At 40.2% G+C, this 23552-nt stretch overlaps 1 protein-coding gene and 1 pseudogene across 2 annotated transcripts; both read left to right on the forward strand.

The window, feature by feature from the left end:
• Positions 1-1677: 1677 nt before the first annotated feature.
• LOC103562226 (toll-like receptor 11) lies at positions 1678-7709 on the forward strand. Of its 2 annotated transcripts, none has more exons than XM_008537213.2 (2): positions 1678-1949; positions 3777-7709. In XM_008537213.2, exon 2 carries the CDS (start codon positions 3791-3793, stop codon positions 6560-6562), a length of 2772 nt encoding a protein of 923 aa, XP_008535435.1. In that variant the 5' UTR covers positions 1678-1949; positions 3777-3790; the 3' UTR covers positions 6563-7709. The 2 variants fall into 2 exon arrangements, with proteins under 2 accessions (XP_008535435.1, XP_070440820.1); XM_070584719.1 differs by lacking the exon at positions 1678-1949 and adding an exon at positions 3127-3259.
• Positions 7710-10104: 2395 nt separating this feature from the next.
• LOC103562232 (olfactory receptor 11H6-like) lies at positions 10105-14041 on the forward strand (annotated as a pseudogene).
• The last annotated feature ends 9511 nt before the right edge of the window (positions 14042-23552 follow it).

Genomic DNA, 23552 nt, shown 5'->3' on the forward strand with positions numbered 1-23552 from the left:
AAAGAATTGAGGTTGTATTAGTTAGGAAACAATAAAAATGGATAGTAAGTATGCAGCTAACACACTCTGCCACATGTGTATTGGGCATAAAATAAGAAAATGAATACAATTATGACCTTTGCCCAATGCTACCTCTTTAGCAGGTTGACACTCAAGGAAATCCTTACATCCAAATAAGCAGCAAGGAGACATTTAGTGGATAGAAAAGGTTGAAAGACCAATGTGTTAATAACAAAAAAAAAATGAGGCAATACAGAACCTAAGATTTTAGTCAAAACTCATGAATGTGTGTGAAAAAAATAAATATAAATGTTTCCCTAATCCTCAACAAACAAAAGCACCTCATGTGATACTTGATAAAATGAATGCTTGGGACAAGAGATGAGAGAAATATTTTAATGTCTCCATAATCAAGCTTATTTAATTGTTACTCCAAAAACAGAGGCAGGAAAAAAAATACCCAAAAAGAGTTTCAGTCAAGTTACGCATCATATGAATCAGAATGTGGGCGATGCTTCTCTCTTTGGGATACTAACTTGCTAAAACCTGTCCCGGCTCTGATTTCATGACTTCCTCTGCAGAAGTTTCTCAATGGCTCATATCCTCTGGGAAAGAAGATTCTGCCATTCAGATAGAAATATTCTTCCTTCTCCTCTGCTCTTCTAACCTCAGTTTGAAGGTCAAGTTCCATCCACCAAAATTATGGGTGCCCCTTCAATCATCCTGCTACAAAGGAGCTTAATATTAAGACTATTGGCAGGACTGAGAGGAAAAAGGTAGAAACGGTAGAAATGATGCGGGGTTGGTGAGCCGAGGAGTCAAAAGAAAGATTTCTTGGAGTCTCAACATCTGGCAGTAGTGCTCTTTTGTTTAGAGAATAGTGTGGAATAGCATGGGGACAGGACCGATGGGCAGTCAGGGCTGCTGCTGCTGCTGGCATGGGGACAGGACCCACGGGCAGTCAGAGCTGCTGGCATGGGGAGATGCTGCTGCTGCAAACATGGGTGGAGAGTAAGGCTAAATTTAAGGCACAGGTATGTGAATTATCTCTTTACAAGACAAAGGAAAGAATATGTAAAAACAGTTGTTAAAATGGTATCAGGGCAGGTGGGGTCTAGTTATTGGGTAGTTCTATAACTTTTAGATAAGAATCAAACTGGATTGAGTAAATGGCAGAAGCCACCACTTAAATATTATCTTCAGCTAAAGACAAAGGAGGATGTTGGAGAGGGGGGAGGTAAGTTACAGGAGGTTGCCAGACAGTAAACAACTTAAGTCCTTGCCTTCCCCATTAAGAGTTTCCAGAGATAAGGCCATCCCACTGTCTTCCTGGCACAAGAGGAGGCATCTTTACAGATGGAGGTTTCCCTTACAAATGTAAATGTTTCCCAACAAAGGGCAAGAAAACTCTGCTCCTCAGAGTTGCTTTTATTAAAGGTAACCAGCCCCCTTCTCATCTGCAGTTTTAAAAGTAATCAGCCTAAAATAATCCTCATCAGAAATAGTGGGTCACAGTCACTGTAAGGAAGAAAGAAAACTCTCCTGGAAAATGAAGAAGAGACATGTTCTTTCAGACATCAGGAGGATATGATACAAAAGTCGTGAGAACTGAAATCCCCAAGCCAGACTGGAAAAGAGGAAATTATGAAATAAAAAAGGTTGTTAAGACGGAAAAGAGAGAAAATGGTGCAGTTTGGGGAGTAGTTAAGAGGTTACCAAAGAACTCTCCTCTCCTCCCTGACACATTCCACCTTCAATTTAACAGGAGTGTCACACCTGTGTGTGAAGAGGGCAGAGGCCATTGTGGAGGAAACAATCACAGAAGAAAAGGCTTTTACACCTTTGCTGCAGAAGATGAGAAAGAGCCCTTCATGAGAAATTTCAATTCTGTCTCCACTGACCTTCGTTTCCTCTGCTGAAAGGTAAACAAATCGCTGCCCCAGTGCCAGGTAAGCTTTGTTTACAAGGTGGAAGAGCAAGTAGTGGAAATTGAAAAGGAAGAAAGCAAAACAAGACAATCTCCCCTCTATAGAGATCCTGGCCCTCTCCAGGGGACACCAGAGGCTTCAAGCTGGGCAGGGGCTAGGCACAGCTTAAGGGGAACATTTGTGTTAAAGCTTGCCACAATTTAACTGGCCAAATGAGGAACTGTCATTTGTGGACAATGTAAGCAGTGCTTTGGGTAATACCATCAAAGCTGATTTCCTAAGGACAAAGGACCACTCCATAGCCCAGAATTGTCCTGTGTCCTTGGGATCTGTGCCCCAAGACTATTGTGTCTCCTTGATCTGAGATCTATTCCAAACCCTAAAGTCTCACTACATACTAGTAGGGAAGCCCAAGAATAACAGGGTATGCTATTTGACACAGTCAAGACTGCAGTGGGGACGCAAGAAATAGCCTTTTAAAAATTCAAGGAACAGCCATGGAAATAGAATGAAACAGAATCAGGTATACTGAGCGACATCAACAATGAGGTTGATAGTTTTGCAGGGTCAAGTTATCCAATCAATGAATGTCCAGCACCTTCTCCTCAGGCCTCCTCTGAACTTTTTTCACTGAATTCTGAGGTACATACAACTATGGTTCTTGAGGAAAGGCAGCTTCAGTGCTTCCAGAGCCAGCTTTTTGTATCACCCAGGCATGTTATCCTCATGGCAAACTCAAGGGGAAGGCAGGAAATTCTGTATCTTTTAATACCAAATCCTCCTTTGCCAAAGGCATGAGTTACTGAGTAAGCCCAAAGCTTGTCAGGAGGACGATGCTTTTCACTGTGGTTAACTGGCATTTATCCCTCCCAGAACATCAGTCTGCTCTCCTGCTTCTTTCTACCTTTTCAGGAACCTAGATGGGGGACACATGATTACCGCTCATTTCAAAATGGGAATTCTCCAATTCTAACTATGGGAGAGGAATAAGTCAGCAGTGACGAAGGGTCAATGGGACCCTTGTTCTGAACACAAAAGTATCAAGACTTCATTTTTTCTTTAAGTGCTATTTCGACTTCTTCATTCTCCTGCTCACTTTCTGTACTTTCTTCATAGTTTTCCTCAACCAACTTTTGAGTCTTTCTTTATAAACTCAAGGTAAACTCAACAGTAGAATTCACTTGAAATGTTTCCTTAGTCCTGCCTGAGGATTCTGTACTGAAAGACCACCAAACTTGGAAGAAGAAAACCTGGACTGTGGTCACAATTTTGCCACTTTTACTTCTGTGACATCAGGAAGTCACTTAACTTCTTTGACATTCAACTGCCTTGTGAGTAAAAGAAGGATAATAATATTGGGCCCCCATATATCACACGGCTAAGGATCAAATAAGAGTGTATGTTCAAGTCTTCTTATGTTTGTATCATTACCATTCTTTCTCCTCCAATCTCCTTTGTACTAAGACAAGTAAATTTGTTGCCTGGTCTTGAAAGTAACCCATTCATAGCTGAGGGCTCCCCTCCAAAAACTTATAAATCTGAGCTAATCATCCCCAGCAGGAGAATTGGAAAGTGCCACTAGTTTCTCTTTTTTGAGTTGCAGGTTCTTCTTGCTGGTCTCTCTCTGTTTCTGTCTTTACTGACTTTCTGTCTGCAGGCAGGCACATCTGAGGGTGCACAACTTGAGTCCCCTACTCGGCCAAATGTCTCCTCTATATTGCAGTCACAGAACGGTTTCTCAAATATATCCCAGAACATATTGTGTATTGTGTGTATCAGAAGGCCCAGGCCTGGGATTATTGGCTTTAGTAGGATATGACATTCCTCTTCTTCCCCCTCTTTTCCTAGAGACAGTACCCAGGATGGAAAGACCTCTGCTGTCCTTCACTCTCCTCTCTCCCTTACTGCTGGGCTTGATGAGCCTCGGCAGGATGAGCTGGGCATGGACTGCTCCTGATTGCACCATAGCAGACAGCTCCCTATTGCCTAACATTTCCTACTACATCCCATTCTGTTCCTTGGCCCCGGGACTGCACCTTTTTGCATCATGCTCCAATGTTAAAGACCTGGCTCAGACCCTAACAGCAGTGCCCCGAGATATAGAGGCACTTTGCCTCCAGGGCACAGTTCCTTTCCTGCCAGCTGATGCCTTTGGACACTTCACCACACTACAACTTCTGAGGCTGCAGCTGGGCACCATCAGCATTACATCTGGGACATTTCAAGGACTGAATCAGCTGCAGCACCTTTCCTTTGAGCATCACGCTCCCTGTTGCCTGAGCCTGTTCCTCCCTCCAGATGCTCTGGAGCACCTCAGACTCCTCAACACCCTTTCCTTCCATGGCTACTGCCTGAATTATAGCCAGAACATCCAGTTGCCCATCAGCCTTAGGCATCTAACCGTGAGGCACAGCTGTCTGATAGAATTGCGGGAACTGCAAGGGCTCTTCCCAAACCTTGTCCCTGGTTCCTCTCCTACAACCAGCCCCAGCCCATGGACCTCCTTCCTGGAGGAGCTGGACCTGTCTGCCAACCTACAGCTGAGCCAGGTGGGCAATAGAGCTCTGGATGGCCTCCAGCTCCGTTCCCTGAGATTGGATGGCACCCCACTAAGCGCATTAGACCTCCTAGGCTCAGGACTGCTCCACTTGGACTCCCTCTCCCTTGAGGGAACAAGGACAGAAAGACTGCCTGGGAATGTGACACGCTACTTTGAGCTTGTTGCTCTTGACCTTGGAAGGAACCAAATCCAGAACCTAGAGGATGAGGATCTCCTAAGCTGCCAGTCCCTGGAATTCCTCAGCCTTCATGCCAATGGCCTGCAGTTACTTCCATCCAGGTTCCTGAATGACCTGCCCCAGCTTCAGAGGCTCAATCTGTCAATGAATAAACTGGGCCCAACTTTGGTGCTCCCAGAAGGGCTGGTCAGCTCAAATCTGAGAGTGTTAGATCTGTCCCACAATGAGCTCTGTGTTCTGCCCTATAGGGCCTTCTCCTCTCTTCCTCAACTCCAGGAGCTCCGGCTGAGTGGTAACAACATTTCCAACTTATCCAGTGAAAGCCTGGAGGGACTGAGGTGGCTGAAGACCCTAGACCTGAGTTGGAACCAAATTAAAACGCTGAAGCCAGGCTGGCTCTCCTCTCTTCCTGCTCTCACCTCACTGAACCTCCTGGGCACCCACTTGGAGCATATCTCAGGCAAGCAGCTCCAGGGTCCCCAGAAGCTGAGCCACCTGCAGCTGGGTTCTCTTGAGATGCTGGAGATCTATCCTCCCTGGCCTCCAGCACTGCTCAGCTTGGAGGTACGGGCAGATGTTTACATCCAGTTTGGAGTCCCCAGTGGAGAACCCTTCTTGTTCTTGGAGAACCTTACCTTACAAACTTCCAATATGTTGCTGCAATTGGACAACAACACAATCCACTTCCCTTCCCTACGTCACCTCACTCTGCGAGGCTGCAGCCCCTATATTTTGTCTGGCCATCAATCCCACAGATTCTTCCCACAGCTCCCTCTCCTGGAGCACTTGCACTTCTGGTCTGATCATGAGGGTGCAGACGATCTGCATCTATTTGGGATGCCCAGCCTGCGAGTGCTGGAGCTGGGGGACTTGGATTTCCTCTGTCAGCCAACATCAGTGAAGTTGGAGAAGCTACTGAAGGAGCTGCCTCAGTTACAGGTTCTGGTATTGAGCAACCTGAACCTTGGGAACCTCTCTGCCTCCAGCTTCAGGGGCTTGGGGCCCCTTCGGCTGCTGCTGCTCAATTCTGAATGGGCTCTGGGGCTGGACAGCAGCCTCCAGGAACTAATTCCCCAGATGCCTCAATACGTTTATTTCTCAGATATCACCTTCACTTGCCAGTGCGAAAGCTCTTGGGTGGGGCCTTGGGCAACACAAGCCCCAAACACTTTTGTGTACGGACTGGAGAAGTCCATCTGCATGGCCAATGCCTCTGACTACTCCAAGACGCCATTGCTCTCCTTCCATTCTGGTCACTGCTCACATGATCCTGAGTTTCAGAGCTTTCTAACCAGTTTCACTCTGGTGTTCCTGCTGATCTTCCTTTCATTGCTTGGCTGTCCCAAATGGCCCTGGCTTCATTACCTCCAGACCCTATTTCATGCCTGGTGGTGGAAATTGGGCGGGTGGCGCCCCAGAAACCAATTCCACTATGATGTCTTTATATCCTATTGTGAGCAGGACCGAGCCTGGGTGCTGAAAGAACTGGTTCCTGCTCTAGAGAAGCCTCTTCCAGTTGGTGAGGGTTTGAGGCTATGCCTGCCTGAGAGGGACTTTGGGGTTGGGCAGGACAGGATGGATGCTATGGTTGCCAGCATGGAAAGCAGTAGAGCCACCCTCTGTGTGCTCAGCTGCCAGGCCCTGGGAAGTCCCTGGTGCAATCTGGAGTTAAGGCTTGCCACCTACCACTTGATGGCCAAGCCTGGGACTGCTCGCCTCCTGCTGCTGTTTCTGGAACCTATTGATCGGCGGCAGCTTCACAGCTATCACCGCCTTGCCCGGTGGCTGCAGAAGGAGGACTACTTCGATGTATCCCAAGGAAGGATTGAGTGGGATGCCTTCTCTGAGAAACTCCGGAAAAGGTTAAGGAAAGCTGGGCAAGAGAGAGAGGATTAGGAGTTGTGGAAGAGAGATTCAGACATGCAGGAATAACTCCCAGCAGGGCCCTGGATGCCATCCCATCACTGGAAGACAGGCTCAGAAAGGCAGTCTGTAGGCAATGCTTAGCTCAAGTCCGTTTTCCACACTAAAAATGATAGATGCAGACAACAAATCTCAATGGGGTAACATATTAGAAAGCACTTGGAAACAAGGCATTCATTCACTAAAACAGTTCTGATACCTACTAGTCCTCTCAACACAAGGCATCCCCTAAAAAAGAATACACAAAAATGTTTTCTAGAATTATGTCTGCATTTTTTGTAATGAATTCATTCTGCCTGACGAAAGCAATGTATTTATTTTTGGTAAAAAAATCTACTTTATTCTAGTGGAATGGAGCCAGAATCAATGAGCTATTTTTCTGTGCTCTGAAGCTAGATTGAAACCATGTTTGCAATTCACCGGAGGTCCAAAAAGTCGAAGAACTTCCCTAACTCATGAGGCTCTCACAATAACAGTATACATGGCGAGAACAATAGTTTTGATCCTATATTACCCATGGAGACCTAAGCACATAAAAGTTAAGTGCTTTGCCACCCTGCCACAGCTAGTGTATCATAAAGTTTAGATCAATCCAGTACTGTATGCTCTCCACTCTACTGTCTTCCAGGTATCTCTAACCGGTGACAACTTACCTTGCTACAAAGTTAAAATAGGCAAACTTGTGGCAAACGTCTTAAAAATACTCACATGTGATCTATTTCCAAGAATTTTTTATAAGGAAATAAAAATCACAGATTCCCACAAAATTTGAATAAAATAAAGTGCCCCCAAACAGAAAGATAGTTAAGGTCCATTGATAAATATGGAATATCTGCACCCATTAAGAATCATGCTTCAGGGAAATATTTAGTGGTATGGGAAAAGACTCATCATACAATATAAACAAAGATATTGACAAACTGTATGTAGCCTGACTCTAATTTTGAAAAAGTTCCATATCTATCTAATCTATGAAATATGAAGAGAGAGAAGACTAGAAATGGCCCTAGAAATGAGATTGTAGATGATTTAAACTTCTTCTATTTTTCTGTATTATTCATTTTTTCTAAAATAAGCATGTATTACTTTCAAAAAAAATAAATTCTGTTTCAAAACTAAACACCTCTCCTGTAGACCAGTTTAAGTAATTTTCTACTTTATGGTGGCACAATGGGAGCTTTAGAGAAAGCATGAATGCTGAAATCTGGATAAACACAGGAAAAAGAGGAAAAAGCCATCACAAACTTTCAAAGATCATCTGTTATGTAAATGAGCCAAAGATAGCTTCTGTATAGGTTGCTTACTTCTTCACAGCAGGCTGAATGTTGTTAGCTCAAAAGCCTACAGGTGTCAAAATTTTTACATATCCAATTGTTTTAGAGATAGTCCCAATAAGCAGATTTTTAATCTGCTTTACAGACCTCAGGAAATTATGTCTAACATCTGCTACCCATAGATAAGACAGACTCCAAGATAATACTACCCTTCGGAACTCTCTAACGTAGCACGTCCTCACCCTCAGGCTGACTTCACCTAGAAAGGTAAGCCATCTCTCTGATCCCCCTCTTTCTCCTGGGAGTTCCTTAGTCCTCCTCCCCTTCTGAGCAGTGGCGCCCCCTCGCCTATAGTCTCTGGAAGGTCTCATGCTGTGAGGGATTTCCCCTGAATACAAATCTGTCAAAACAGTGTCCCCAAATAAAACTTGTGTGTGCCATTCCCACCTCATGGTCATATTTTCCCTTGTTTAGCCCCAAAATCCTCTGAACCCTCTAAACAAACCTTGAAGAATCATCTTTGACCAAACTAAGGATCTACTCATATGTTAGCTCAGAGATTGAGAGATTTCTACACACATTTTTCAGAAAAAAAATACCAATTTCTTCAATTAATAGAGTTGGACTATTTGTAGTCCATTGGCATAACTTTGGGACTTTGCTGAGCAAGGCACAGTCTAGAATTCTCTTTTTATTTTCCCTTCATCTATTGTCAACTAACGATCCTTGGAAAATACTATTCATTTTTATCAGTGTTAATGAAATCCTCAAATTCTCATTAACTTTTTTTCCATTACAGTTTTTTATATCATTGAAGTTACCTGGAGAGGTTTTCTTCTTTTCTTGATACATCTGAGATGCATATCATGGAATTTCAGGACTGAAAGAAATTAACTTCTGATGCTTAAATCCCCTCTACCACTTTCTCAGCCTGTATTGGACAAAATCCTTGACAGAAAGCAATCTTCTGAAGCAGCTTATCCCATCACTGGAGAGGTTTCTCTGGAAGAAAGTTATTCTCCATGTTGAATTACAATATGTCTCCCTGTAACTTTTGACTATTATTTTTAACTCTGTGCTTTGGGGGTTAAATAGGGCAAACTGAATTTCTCTGTTAAGTGATTACCCTTCCTTTGTTCCCATAGAGTCTTTCGTTCTCCAATTTAAATATCTCAGCTCCATCCACTGTTACTCATTTTTCATACTTTTAAGCCCTTCTAAGTTGCATCCTGCAAATTCACTGCAGTTTGCCCATGTACCTCTTCAATTATGAGACCCAAAACTTATGAAGGTCTCTATATCTGATCTTCATAAAATAAAACAGGATTAGATCACTACGCCCATTTATAAATTCTAAAGTCACATTTTTAGCTGTGGTAGTCATAATGTTGATTTAAAAGTTTAATTTACTTTTCTCTGGCTGAACTGAGATTGAAAGGACAAATTCACAGAACAAGTGGGGCAATAGTTTACAGTCAATGGAACAGTTGTGTAGGGACCTGGAATTGGCCACCCCAAGATATGTCTCTTTGGCATCAGGATTATTTGAGGCTGATTGCTTTTGATAAACTGGGACAGGGAATGGAGGCTCTGAGGAATGGAACTTGCCCTTTGTTAGGACACATTTACATTTGTAAGGTAAATCTCTGTCTGTAAAAGGTGCCTCCCTCTCTGTACCAGGAAGAAGAAAGGAGATGACCTTCTTTCTAGAAACTCTTAATCAATACCAAAGGCAAGGACTTAAATCTGCATTTTATTGTGCTTGTCTGGTAACCTCCTATAACTGACTTCCCTCTCCCTCCCAACATTGGCATTTCTTTAAGGATTAAGCATCTTTCCTTAGGCTAGGAACTGATTGCTGCGCTCACCTGTGACCGCCCAGCTCCAGACAATCAACTTGCCTCCTGCTACGCCCACCACCGAGATAGCAGACCACTACCTACTGTGTCCATCAAGCACTGTGCCGACAGGGCAATCTCGTGACTATTGTGGGAGGGACATTTCAATCACATGTGCAACACCCTGTTTGGGGGTATATAACCACTCTGTGCACCCGACTTCTTTGGTGCCCTTTCTTCCCTCGGGAAGAAAGGCCCCGGGCCATGGTTCCTCATAAAGCTTTGTTTAATTTTCTCTTGCTATTCTGTCTCATGTGAATTTAATTCGTTCTCCGGCCAGACGAACCCACATTTGGGAAGAGGAAATGTCTTCCTCCCCTACAGTTTTGGCGCAGTCGGCAGGATGAAATTTCCCTGGCTGGACATTGCGTGCTCCTGGACTGCTGCGGCTGAGAGATCCCGGACTCCTGCCGAGAGCCGGCAAGCGGTAAGAGTTCTTACCATGTCAGTCTCCCGGATCTCTGCCTGCAGGCTCCAATGGAAGCAAGAGTGGTGAGTTTTTTTTGTTGTTGTTAATTCGTTCTCCGGCCAGATGAACCCACATTTGGGAAGAGGAAATGTCTTCCTCCCCTACAGTTGTTACTGAACCAAAAGTCCCAACATTACCGCAGAATAGTTGGGGCTGGTATATGTGTTGAATTGAGGAGAGGAGGGAACAGATGGTGGAAGCCTTAGAAGTATTTTGTAAATTTTTGAGATAACTAATCTCTGTCTTTACATCCCGTAGCTTCATTGAACCCTTTGCTCTTACATTTTTATTCCTAAATCCAATGTCATCTCTTTTGTAGGAGACACAGCTGCATTACCATAAAATATATAAAAATGCTTCTGGTTATACAGGCAAGCCTATATTGGAAGAAGATGCTATCTAGGACTTTCATAGCTAGAGAGGAGAAGTCAATGCCTGGCTTCAAAGCTTCAAAGGACAGGCTGACTCTCTTGTTAGGGCCTAATGCAGCTGGTGAATTGAAGTTGAAGCTAGTGCTCGTTTACCACTTTGAAAATCCTAGAGCCCTTAACAATTATGCTAATCTACTCTGCCTGTGCTCTATAAATGAAACAGCAAAGTTTGTATGACAGCACATCTTTTTACAACATAGTTTACTAGATATTTTAAGTCTGCTATTGAGACTTACTGCTCAGAAAAAGATTCGTTTCAAAATATTACTGCTCATTGACAATGTACCTGGTCACTCAAGATCTCTCTCTGATGGAGATGAGTAATGAGATTAATATTGTTTTCATGACTGCTAACACAACATTCATTCTGCAGCCCATGGATCACTAAGTAATTTCAACTTTCAAGCCTAAATACTTAAGAAATATGTTTCATAAGGCTACAGCTGCCATAGGTAGTGATACCTCTGATGAGTCTGGACAAAGAAAATTGAAAACTTCTGGAAAGCATTCACCATTCTAGATGCCATTAAGAACATTAGTGATTCATAGGAAGGGGTCAAAATATCAAGATTAACAGGAGTTTGGAAGAAGTTGTTTCCAACCCACATGGACGACTTTGATGAATTCTAGATTTCAGTGGAGGAAGTGGTAAAAATAGCAAGAGGACTAGAATTAGAGGGACCTGAACATGTGACTGAATGGCTGCCACCTCATGATAAAACCAATGGATGAGGAGTTGCTTCTTATGGAAGAGCAAAGAAAGTGTTTCTTGAGATGGAATCTACTCCTGGTAAAGATGCCTTGAAGGTTGTTAAAATGACAATAAAGGATACAGAATATTGCACAAATTAGTTGATAAAGCAGCAGCAGGGATTGAGAGGATTGACTCCAATTTTGAAAGAAATTCCACTGTAAGTAAAAAGTGCTATCAAACAGCATCATATGCTGCAGAGACATCGTTCATAAAAGACAGCGTCAATAGATTCAGCAAACGTCATTGTTGTCTTATTTTAAGAAATTGCCCAGCCACCGCAACCTTCAGCAACCACCACACTGATCAGTCAGTAGCGATCAACATAGAGGCAAAACCCTCTGCCAGGGAAAAGATTACCACTCACAGAAGGCTCCTATGATGGTTACCATTTTTAGGAATAAAGTATTTTTTAATTAAGGTATGTACATTGGCTTTTTTTAAAAAGATATACTGCTATGACACACTTACTAGGCTACAGTGCAGTGTAAATATAACCTTTATGCGCACTGGGAAACCAAAAAAATTTTGATTTTTGGATTTTTTTTTCTTTCCTTGTTAAGTTGAAGATTTTCATCTTTTCACTTAAAGGAAGCACTTTACTGCTTCTCTTTGTCGTATGCGAATTGCCAGTATCACACCTCCTGTGCTTTAGGGCCATTGTTAAGTAAAATAAGGGTTGCTTGAACACAAGTATGGCAATACTGCAGCAGTCAATATGATAAACAGGACAGCTACTAAGTGACTAACGGGCAGGTACGTATACAGTGTGGATTTGCTGGACAAAGGGATGATTCATGTCCTGGGCAGGTGGAGTGGGAAGGCATGAGATTTTATCAAGCTACTCAGAATGGCACACAATTTAAAACTTAGGAACTGTTTATTTATGGAAATTTTCATTTAATATTTTTGCATTGCAATTGACCGTGGGTAACTGAAACCACAAAAAGCAAAATTGCAGGTAAGGAGGGGAGTCACCGTATCAGCATGCCTGGAGTGGGGTTAGTAGAGGGAAGAAATGTAGGAAACCATGGCATGGAGGAAGACGTCACTGGCCATATAGGTTGTGGTAAAGAATTTGCTTTTTTTTTTAAATGAGTTTAAAAGACTGAGAGCAAGTAGTTGACATAATCAGATTTTTAAAAAACTACCAGTCTAGTCCCGTGTGGGTAATAGCCTCTAAGCATATAAAAAACAAACAGGCAACTTAGGAGACATTTGTAGCAGTTTAAATGAGAGTTTCATGGTAGCATGGACCAGAGTAAAAGCTGATATGAATCCTAAAAATTGTTCAGATGCTGAATATTTGGAACGTGAGGCCTAGAGAATTTCTTTACAGTTTGGATATAGAGTATTGAGAGAGCTGGTAAGTTATGGCCAAAGTTTGTGGCCTGAGCAACTGAGTAAATTGTGGTGCCATTCAGTGATAATGCCGATAATCTTTAAGTAATCTAAAACTATGCTGCTAATTGAATTGTAAAGAAATTCAGAGAATATCTTAGTGAAAAAACTTCTTTAATATGGTAATGTCTTGTTATTACAGTTTTAGGAGAAAAAAATGAAAAACCCAAGAGCAAGTAATCACCGTGACCCTGTGACTGATTCTTCTCGGATTCCCTTGTACCTGGGAGACTCAGATCCTCCTCTTCTCACACTTCTCTGTGATCTATGTCCTGACACTAATTGGAAACCCGTGCATTAGCTGTAAAGTGTGGTGGGACCACCATCTCCACACCCCATGTACATTCTGCTGGCCAATTTTTCCTTCCTAGAGATTTGGCATGCCACTTCTCCTGTCCCCAATATGGTAGCCAATTTTCTCTCTGAGAACAACACCTTCTCCTCTGGCTGCTTCATCCAGTTTTACTTCTTCTTCTCCATGGGCACCAGTGAGACCTTCTTCTTGTCTGCCATGGCCTTTGACAGGTACCTTGCTATCTGCAGGCCCCTGCACTACCCCACTGTCATGACAGTTCAATGCTGCATCAGAATGGGAGTCTGCTGATGGGTGTATGGATTCTCCTGTCTTCTCCTCCCAGGGCATCTCATCTCCCAGTTTCCTTTTTGTGGCCCCAATACAGTTGCTTCCTTATGAGGTTGTCCTGTGTGCCAGTTCCTGCCACTGAGATCGTCTGTGCCATCTTTAACTTAAATCATAATTTTCTCCACTTTCCTCTTCATTACCAACTCCTGCACTCTGGTTGTCAGAGCTGTGTTGAGAGTCCCCTCACCAGAAGGCCAGCATAACGCCTCCTCCACAGGTGGCTTCTGTCACGCGGTGGTGTCCCTGTTCTATGGCTCCATCACAGTGATGTATGTGAGCCCAAGAGCAGGCAATCCAGCAGGAACTAAGAAAATTGTAACTTTATTTTATTCTGTGATGACTCTACTTTTCAATCCCTTGATCTACAGCCTTCGGAATAAGGAGATGAAGGAGGCCCTGAGAAAGGTGTTTAGGATTATAACATTGACTCAAAGACAGCCTCTCAAGAGCTAGAATCCATAGGTGTGTAGGACATGTTGTGATATAAAATTATAGAAGGTTAATGGTCTTAAGTAAATTTGAGAGACAAATACGTTCCCTATATCCCCTGGAATATTTTTCAAAGATTTTATTTTTTCCTTTTTCTCCCCAAAGCCCCCCGGTACATAGTTGTGTATTCTTCGTTGTGGGTTCCTCTAGTTGTGGCATGTGGGACGCTGCCTCAGCGTGGTCTGACGAGCAGTGCCATGTCCGCGCCCAGGATTCGAACCGACGAAACACTGGGCCACCTGCAGCGGAGCGCGCGAACGTAACCACTCGGCCACGGGGCCAGCCCCCTCCCCTGGAATATTTTTAAGGTTGCCTTTCAATGAAGCAAATAGCAAGTAAAATCTTACCAGAATTTGCATAAATCATTTGTACTAGGCTTTATTATATTAATATTCCTGTGTGTAGTGCATGGAAACAGGAAAATGCTGGACATTCTCGGGCATTTTTGAAGAAAAAGACATATATAACTCAGATGTCAACTGTCAGTTTCTATCTTTTGCAGATTTAGGTAAATTTTTCTCTGACTCCCAATTTCATAGTGATTAGATGTCTAGAGTCCCCACCACTATCTCCCTACACACACACACACACACACACACACACACACACCATACAAACAGGTTCCTGCATGCTTCTTTCCTCCCACTCCTGAATCCACCTGCTGTCTTCTTTTGATCACATCAAACTGGATGTGAGACTCATCTCCTTCAATATTTTATCCAAAACCAAACTCATTCCAGCTTAGTGTAGATTTATTAACCTGACTATAGGCTGGAGTTAGGGAGAATCAGAGGAAGGGCCACCGTGCTGGACCACCCACTCAACCTCTCATATTATAGCTGGTGCTGCCTCTTTCTCTTTCTTACTCACCTTCTTCCCACCACCCACAAGAGTGACCAGAACATCTTTCACTTTCTTATTCAGAATAATTTTGTCCATATGTAGGCCCTTTGTGGTTTGAGATTCTTCCTCAAGTGGGCTTGTCAAAAATTTTCTTCTCAGGAAACCAAATTCTTGAACAAGACCTTGTGAAAACACTTTTCTCCAGCTGGTTATTTTTCAAGTTGTTTTAGGTTCTTACAATTTGTTAGATTCCTCCTTTATCTTAGTACTACTCAGGAGCACTCAAAGAAAAAAATAAAGGTACTGAAACAGAACAGAGGTGAGACATGGAAACAAGATTACCTAGAAAAAACTTAATGACAAAATAATAATTCATATTTTAAGTGCTTTATGATTTTTAAAGTGCTTTTATCCCTGTATCAATTAGAATGAACACTAACCATGCAGTGAGGGTAGTGTGTGTGAGTCTGAGATAGAAATAAGATAGTATGGCCAGGGTCTAAATGAGGTGTATTACTTTCCAGTTAATTTCCAAAGTGGCCTGGAATTAGCATGCTATATCTTCATAAATGTATCTTACTCCAAGAGGGCACAATCTCATCTACTAGTGAAATTATGCCCAGTTCCACAGGAGCGCAAAAAGCTAGATTCACTTGTCTTCATTTTAGCTATGCATGGGAAATGAAAGTCAGGCTCTATATGGGTGACAGCAGGAATTAGTTTAAAGTTTGGGTGTAGGGCTGAGGCTAGTCCATGAAGCCCCTTGTGTAGATCACAAGATCACAAAGCAGCCCCTCAGCTGCAAGTCTTGATCAGAAGTGCTTTCATGCACCTCTTCCTCAGGTGGGCCCCACACACACGTCACGGTGCACATTTCTGCTCCCAGGCACAAGCTGGGTGACAGTCACCACTCCCTCTGTTGGACAGGCTCCCTTATTCCAGGAACGACCTGTAGAGCCTTATACGATATCCTTTGGCAGAGGAGGGAAGAAGTCAACCAGTACAGCCTTCCCACATTCTTTCAATAGAAGTATTGAATGAAAGGGGAAGGCAAGTGTTTAACATTCCAACTGTCTTGAAAGAAATAGGGAGAAGATGGTAGGGATTAAAACATAGCACATCAATACTCATCAATTATCTCCTGAACTGAAAGTCAGAAATTTACTCTCACTCCAATACTTATGTTTCTGCCTATTTTTCTTTACTCAAGACTAGTAGATATTTGATGTGAATTTTAATAAAAGTAATTTCAAAAAGTGATTAAAATCAATAACAAATATTAAAATGGTGGCCAGATGCAAAGTGAATTTACAAAAGATAATCAGAAAGAAAATATAATGGAAGGGAAATGCTATTTATAACAACAACAAAGTGTTGTAGACCTCTAAATAAAATCACCAAAAACTAGTGAAGTGTATATGAAGAAAACTGCAAATACTTACCTTGAAACAGTAAAAGTTAATTAATTAATTAATTAATTAATTAAATAAGTGGAGATATCTACCATGTTTCTGGATATAATAAGTAAATGTAAATTTATCATTTCATTCCAAACAAATTGATAATTTAATGAAAATAAAATAAGGATAATCATACCCATTTAAATGTTCCATAACTGGATATTTATTAAGTGAATTATTGTGCATACAAATTATAGACTATCACACAGATATTAAAAATCGTGTTTTGAAATATGTTTGATGAGTTGGGAAAATGTTAATAATATAATGCTAAGTTTAATTTCTCTTTTTCCAAGATAGAAAAGACTTACATGATTATTTCCAAACTTATTTTGTAATCAAGAAAATATAGGAAGGAAACAAAATACATTTCATATTTGTAATCTTTTCAAAAAATTATCGGTGATTTTGTTCTGCTTCTTGATGTGTTTTACAAATTTACTATGATAAGCTTAATTTTTCTTACCAAATTAAAAAATGTTAACTAAGGGGCCGGCCCAGTGGCGCAGTGGTTAAGTTCGCACATTCCACTTCTCAGCTCCCCGGGGTTTGCCAATTCGGATCCTGGGTGGGGACATGGCACCACTTGGCACGCCATGCTGTGGTAGGCATCCCACATATAAAGTAGAGGAAGATGGTCACGATGTTAGCTCAGTGCCAGCCTTCCTCAGCAAAAAGAGGAGGACTGGCAGTAGTTAGCTCAGGGCTAATCTTCCTCAAAAAAAAAAAAAAATGAGGGAAAAAAAGTTAACTCAAAAATCTCAACTTGACAGTTTAAAGAAGGCTTATTCTTTATTTCTAATTCTTCCCTCAGAGTGAAATGAGGAGTCTTGCTTCAGGAACTGAAGCTGAGTCAACATAGTGGGACTTTGGTCTGGAGTCCACATGCTGCTGACTGAAGCAGCCACTGAAAAACCTTCATCAGAAAATCTGGAAATAATTTGGGTGATACATCCTATCCCCAAAACTAAGTTCAGAATCAATATACTGAACACATACCTAATCCCTCAAGGACAAAATAACACACATAAAATACACACATACACAAACGCACTTGTTATATCTTGTATTTCCTATAAATGTTTTGGAAAGTTGCTTGTTTCCCTGAGCTCATTTAAGACACAAGGTTGTGTGTTGGTGCAGCATGTGTTGTTCTGGGGACCTCGTCAGTGTCCTTCCAATAGCACAGGTGGTATAAACTCATCACATAAGTAGATTATTAAGTGGGACAGGAGTTCCTCCTTCTTGGTTTTGTGCTCTTTCTTCAAATCAGTTCTCCTTTATACCATCTACATTTCCTCCTATGGATCTCAACTCTTCAAGCTTCCTCATAGAACATCAGCCCTGGAGAATAATCTGAAATTGTAAATAAACCATACATCCACCAATAAATAAATTGTTAAGACCACTGTAGTATGTGTACATGATAGAATGTTTTAGCAGTATTAAAATAAATACTTATAGAGATAGTCCAAAAGTATGGGTAAAGACTTAAGATGTGCTATGAGAGTGAGAAAAATGAGATTCAAAATTGTTATACTATGATTATAAATACATTAGGAATAGGGAAAATGAAACAAGGTATTAATAACAATTTGATTTAGATGTACCAGTAGTGACATTAATAATTTCTCTGCACTTTTCATATTTGCCAATTTTTCTTAGTTTTGTTTTCTAAAATAGTCATTTAAATTGTATATAATTTTCTGACAGTGTAAATGCCTAGTCACATTCAAGGAGAAAACATCCTATAGTAGTATGCAACTTAATATGATTAAAATCCTTTATATATGTGCAAACAGTGTTAATGATGTTATTTTGCGGATGAGAGTGCACTAAAAGAGGTATTTTGGGAGACATTTAGGCTGGTGGGTCTCAGGCCTTTGAAGTGGTCTCCCTGAGACAGTCTCCTTCTCAGTGTTCTAACTATCAGCGCTGTGTGTGGGAAAGCGACCTGATTTGTGTATTTGAACAAGCTTAATTCCTTCAATTGTTGTGTCTTTAGCTTTCCCCATATCCTTCCAGGCCTCTCTATCTATATATCCAGGAATCTTTCCTGATTTCCCACTTGAATTTCATCCCATAACACAATGTGACTGAGATTGCCTTTAAGATCTTAGGCACAACGGATCCAGGTATTTGTGACAACATGGATGGAACTTGAAGACATTATGCTAAGTGAAATCTGTCAGACAGAGAAACACAAATTCTGTATGATCTCACTTACATGTGGGATCTAAAAAAAATAAACAAAACAAAAACCTCGTAGTAAAAGAAATCAGATTTGTGGTTACCAAAGCCATGGGAAGCAACTGGAGGAAGATGGTCAAAAGGCACAAACTTCCAGTTATAAGAATAATAAGTACTAGGGGTGTAATGCACAACATGATGTCCATAGCTAACATGGCTGTGTGATACATAGGAAAGTTGTTAAGAGAGTGGATCCCTAAGAGTTCTCATCACAAGGAGAAATATTTTTTCTTTTCTTGTTACTGTATCAATGTGAGATGATAGATGTTAAACCTATTGTGGTAATCATTTCACAATATATGTAAATGAAACCATCATGCTGTACACCTTAAACTTACATAGTGATATATGGCAATTATTTCTCAATAAAACTGGAAAAAAAATTTTTTAAGTGGAATGAGGGGACTTCAGTCAGACAGTGAGGAACCAGAAGAGGGATTAAAGGACCCAGAAACTCTGAGGACTTCGGATATGGAGAGGAGCCTTGGAAGAAGCTTAGACCTGCCCACTGCTCTCATTTTACTGTTTCATCTATTAACTAGAGTAAAGGAGGAGGTGGTGAGAAACTGACTTCCAACTGGTCAAGTTCAGAATGAGGTCAACAAGCTTGTTCACACACTCTACAAATGTCTCTGAAATTGGCTACAGATTTCCGTGTTACAACCCGCAGCCTTTGTCCCTCTATTATAACATTGGAAAACAATGGAGAAGGGGCTCAGTGGAAAAAAATATATAGATTTGGCAAGTCTTCTATACAGAAAACTGTAAAAGCCTATTGAGAGAAATTCAAGAAGACAAATTAATGGTGAGAATATGCTACATCCATGGATTATAAAAGTAACTACTGTGTAGATGACAATAATTCTCCCCACTCAAAGCAATCTCAAGCAAAATTCCAGCAATAATTTTTGTGCAAATTGAAAAGTGGATTCTAAATTTATGTGAAAATACAATGAGCTAAGACTACCAAAAAAGTTTAAGGAGAAATAAATTAGGAGGACTCACCTTATGAGATATCAGACATTATAAAGCTATGATAATTAAGAGAATGTGCTACCAGTGAAATAGGTACAAAAAGACAGATGGAATTAAACAGATAATCCAGAAACCAAACCATCATATATAGACACTTAGTTTATGATAAAATTAGGACTACAAAGCAGGGGTGGAATGAAGGTTCTTTTACCAAAAAGAAAAAAAAGTCTAAGTCAAATGGATTTTCATGTGGAAAAATGAACTTTGACCTCTATTTCAAACCATACACAGAAATTAAGCCCAGGATTATTGCAGATCTTAAATGTGAAAGGTAACATAATAAAGCTAGTAAAAAATAAAGTAGAATGTTTTCATGCCTTTGAAATAAACAAAAAAGAATTAACTGTACAGGAACTTGATTGATAAATTAAACACATTAAAATTAAGAACTCCTATTCATTAAAAAAATTATGAGACTGGAAAAATAAGTCACATAAATGGGAGAAAAATTTGGAATACAGATAACTAATAAAAGGCATGTTTTCAGAATGTTTTTTAAATATTTAAAGTAATAACAAAATTCCTAATAGAAAAATGTGCAAGACGCTTAAAAAATCATTTTGAAAAAAGAATATAATCCAATTATAACACAGTATGTGTTTTCCTAAATGATTTTTTAAAAAACTGACATAATCAAAGACTGGCACAAAATACAGAATGATGAGGATTATCATATACTACTCATGAGAAGGTACATTTGGGTAACCATTTTGGAATACTCTTTGATGCTGTTTGTTAAAATTCAAAATATGCATTCTCTAGGATCCAGAAATTTCTTGTATATACAACATATATTCTTGCAAGCATACACCAAGAGACATGCAGAATACTATTCATTGCAGCACTGGAGCCCCAAACTGGAAACAACCCAAATGTCCCTACAATAGAGTGAAGACTTGTGCATATTCACTCAGAGGAATATTATACAATAGTGAAAACAGATGAACCACAGCAATATGAAAGACCACAGATAAATCTCACAAATTTAATTATCAATGCAAAATTCCAAACACAAAACAGACACTGTCATGATTTGATTTCAAAATCAGGCAAATTGAGGGTATTAGAAATAAAGATAGAGGTTATTTTGGAGAGATAAGTAGTAATAGGAAAGACCACAGTGAGGCTTCTGGGACGCTAAGTAGTGTCCTATTTCTTTTAGTCAGGTGACAGTTAAATGGTGTGTGCATTATTAATAACTCAGTGAGCTGTGTAATTACAACAGGCATGCTTTTATGTACAATATTTCAAACTTTAAAAAAAACAAAACCCTTAAGCCAGATCATTTTATTCTCTGCTTAAACACCTCCCCTGACCCTTTCTTAGAGTGAAAGCCAAAGTTTTTACAATAGCTTACATGCCCTAAATGATCTGCCCTCATCTGTTTTCTCTCTGCCATCATGTCCTACTACTTTCTCTATTGCTTACACTGCTATAGCCACACTGGCCTCCTTGCTGTTTTTCCAACATGTTATGCTTTCTTATCCCTCTGGTTCCCATGATTGACAAATCTTTTTGCCTGGAACACAATTCCTCCAGATATCCATAAAGTTTGTTCTCTCACTTCAAGACATTGTTTAAATGTTACCTTCTCTGTGAGGCTTTCCTTACCACTCTATTTAAAATCATAGTCCCCCATTCTAACATTCTCTCCTAACTCCTTGATTTATTTATTTATTTATTTTTTAAAGATTGGCGTCTGAGCTAACAACTGTTGCCACTCTTCCTTTTTTTTTTTTCTGCTTTTTCTCCCCAAGTCCCCCCAGTATATAGCTGTATATTTTAGTTGTGGGTCCTTCCAGCTGTGGTACGTGGGATGCCGCCTCAACGTGGCAGTGCCATGTCTGCACCCAGGTTCTGAACCAGCGAAACCCTGGGCCACTGCAGTGGAGCACACAAACTTAACCACTCGGCCACGGGGCAGGCCCCTGATTTTTTTTTTATATTATTTTCTAGTATACTATATAATTATCTTATTTATGTTATTTATTTTCCTCTCCCTCCAATAGAATGTAGGTACTGTGAAGACAGGACATTTGGGGTTGGTTTCTACAATATCCCTGGGATCTGAAATAGTGATTGGAACATGGTTAGATATTCAATAAATATTTGTGGAGTAACTGAACACCAATTAAATTTCTTGAACTGCCAATTCTTTTTTTCCAGCTTTATTGAGATTTAACTGACATATAACATTGTGTATGTTTAAGATGTATAATATGATGATTTGATAAACATATGTATTGTGAACCAATTACCACAATAAGGGTAGTTAAGACCTCCAGCACCTCGTATAATTGCCTTTTTTTTTTTGGTCATGGGAACATTTAAGATCTAGTTTGTTAGCTTCCAATTATATAATACAGTATGGTTAATTATAGTCACCGTGCTGTACATTAGAACTTATTCATCTTATAGCTGGGAGTTTATACCATTTGACCAACATCTCCCCATTTCCTTCATTCCTCTATCCCTGGCAATCACAATTCTACTTTCTGATTATATGAGTTTGAGCTGCCAATTCTTTTTGCCCTACATAAAATGCAACTCAAATATTAGTAACAACCTATGAAAGTACAGATATTTGATGGACAAAGAATGATTTCTTCTTCTTCAAAATAGATACAGGGAATCTAATGGTAGAACTTCCTATTGTACCTATTATGACAATCCCAGGAACCCTCAGTAATACACAGGTACTAGAGAAGAAGGAAAAGATAAAATCAACTTCTACATCTTCACTATTCTTTGGAGAATACTAAGACTTGATGTTTGATTATAAGTAAGTGAATATTCAAACATTATCTCCTCTTTTGAACAAATATTTTCAAATCATCAAGAGAAAAAGACCCAAATCTCAAAAGGTCATGATGCAAGGAAATAGGCATATATATATATACCTTCATCCGGCTTTCATTTTGACCATAAACTTGTGCTCTGAAGCTGGAGAAAAAAATATCTTGTAGGTTCACTCTTTGCAATCCATGAGCGATTACACACTGGATCGTGCAATTTCTTGGAAGCCTCTCACATGCCTTTTGCTCGGTGAAGTAATACTTCATCTCCCTATTAGAACATCCTCTTAGCATTCATTGAAGGACTGACTGGAAACCGTGCAACATGGGAGCTACAGGTGCTCCAATTTTTTGCATTAATAATTTAATAGGAAGCATTTTATTCTTACCTTCGAGAAAACTGAAAATATTTCATTAGAACGAAATGCTGGCAAAAAATAAACCCTGAAGGTATGAATTTCCTTCTTGTTTCCCTGAGTTCTGTAGGATATTTTGTACTTAATTTATATATCCCTCTAGAAGATAGGTAAGATATATATACAAAGAGGCCTAGAATTTCAAGTGAAGATGTACATTAACTGATACATTGCTGGAGAAGGATTATTTTGATTATTTATTTTTTTTGCTTGGTAAGTAAAGGAAATATGGCAAATCCCTCTTTCCAGAGATATCTTCCTTCCCAAGCCCATATATTGCTTTTTAGTTCCATTAGATTAATGAGCCCTGGTTTACTGTGGATTAATTCTTTTTGAAGCAACAAAACTTTTCAGCATATATGAGTTTTTGTTGTTATTTTTGTTGCACATACAGGATTTGCTCTAAACTCTGGCATTGGACAATTACTATCCCCAGGTAATATTCTCAAACAAGCAGGGTATGTGTCAATAATGATTTGAAACAAATCCTTTGTTGATGATCATTCTCTAAGTAAAATAAATTAACTGAGATGGCTGAAAGTAGGGTCTTGAGTAAATAGGACACAAAAATGTCTAAAGGACAAAAAGGCAGTTCATTGTAATGCAAAAATATGTTTCAAACAAGGTATTAGGGGACATGAATCCTCGAAAGTCCTGTGTGAATGAATGAATTTTTCTTTAAAATATTAGCAAACTGTTTTGGATAAGCCATAGAGCAAAGGATTTTGCTGACCTGATTTACTACATCCTTGTTTATACAATCCTAGTGGCAATGAGAAACAATAAATAGCAGTCCTTCCAATTTAGA

The sequence above is a fragment of the Equus przewalskii genome, chromosome 1, assembly GCF_037783145.1.
Source record: "Equus przewalskii isolate Varuska chromosome 1, EquPr2, whole genome shotgun sequence".
Taxonomy (NCBI): Eukaryota; Metazoa; Chordata; class Mammalia; order Perissodactyla; family Equidae; genus Equus; species Equus przewalskii.

Coding starts and splice junctions, on each gene's coding strand:
- LOC103562226 (XM_008537213.2), top strand. CDS start 3,791: ATGGAAAGACCTCTGCTGTCCTTCACTCTCCTCTCTCCCTTACTGCTG.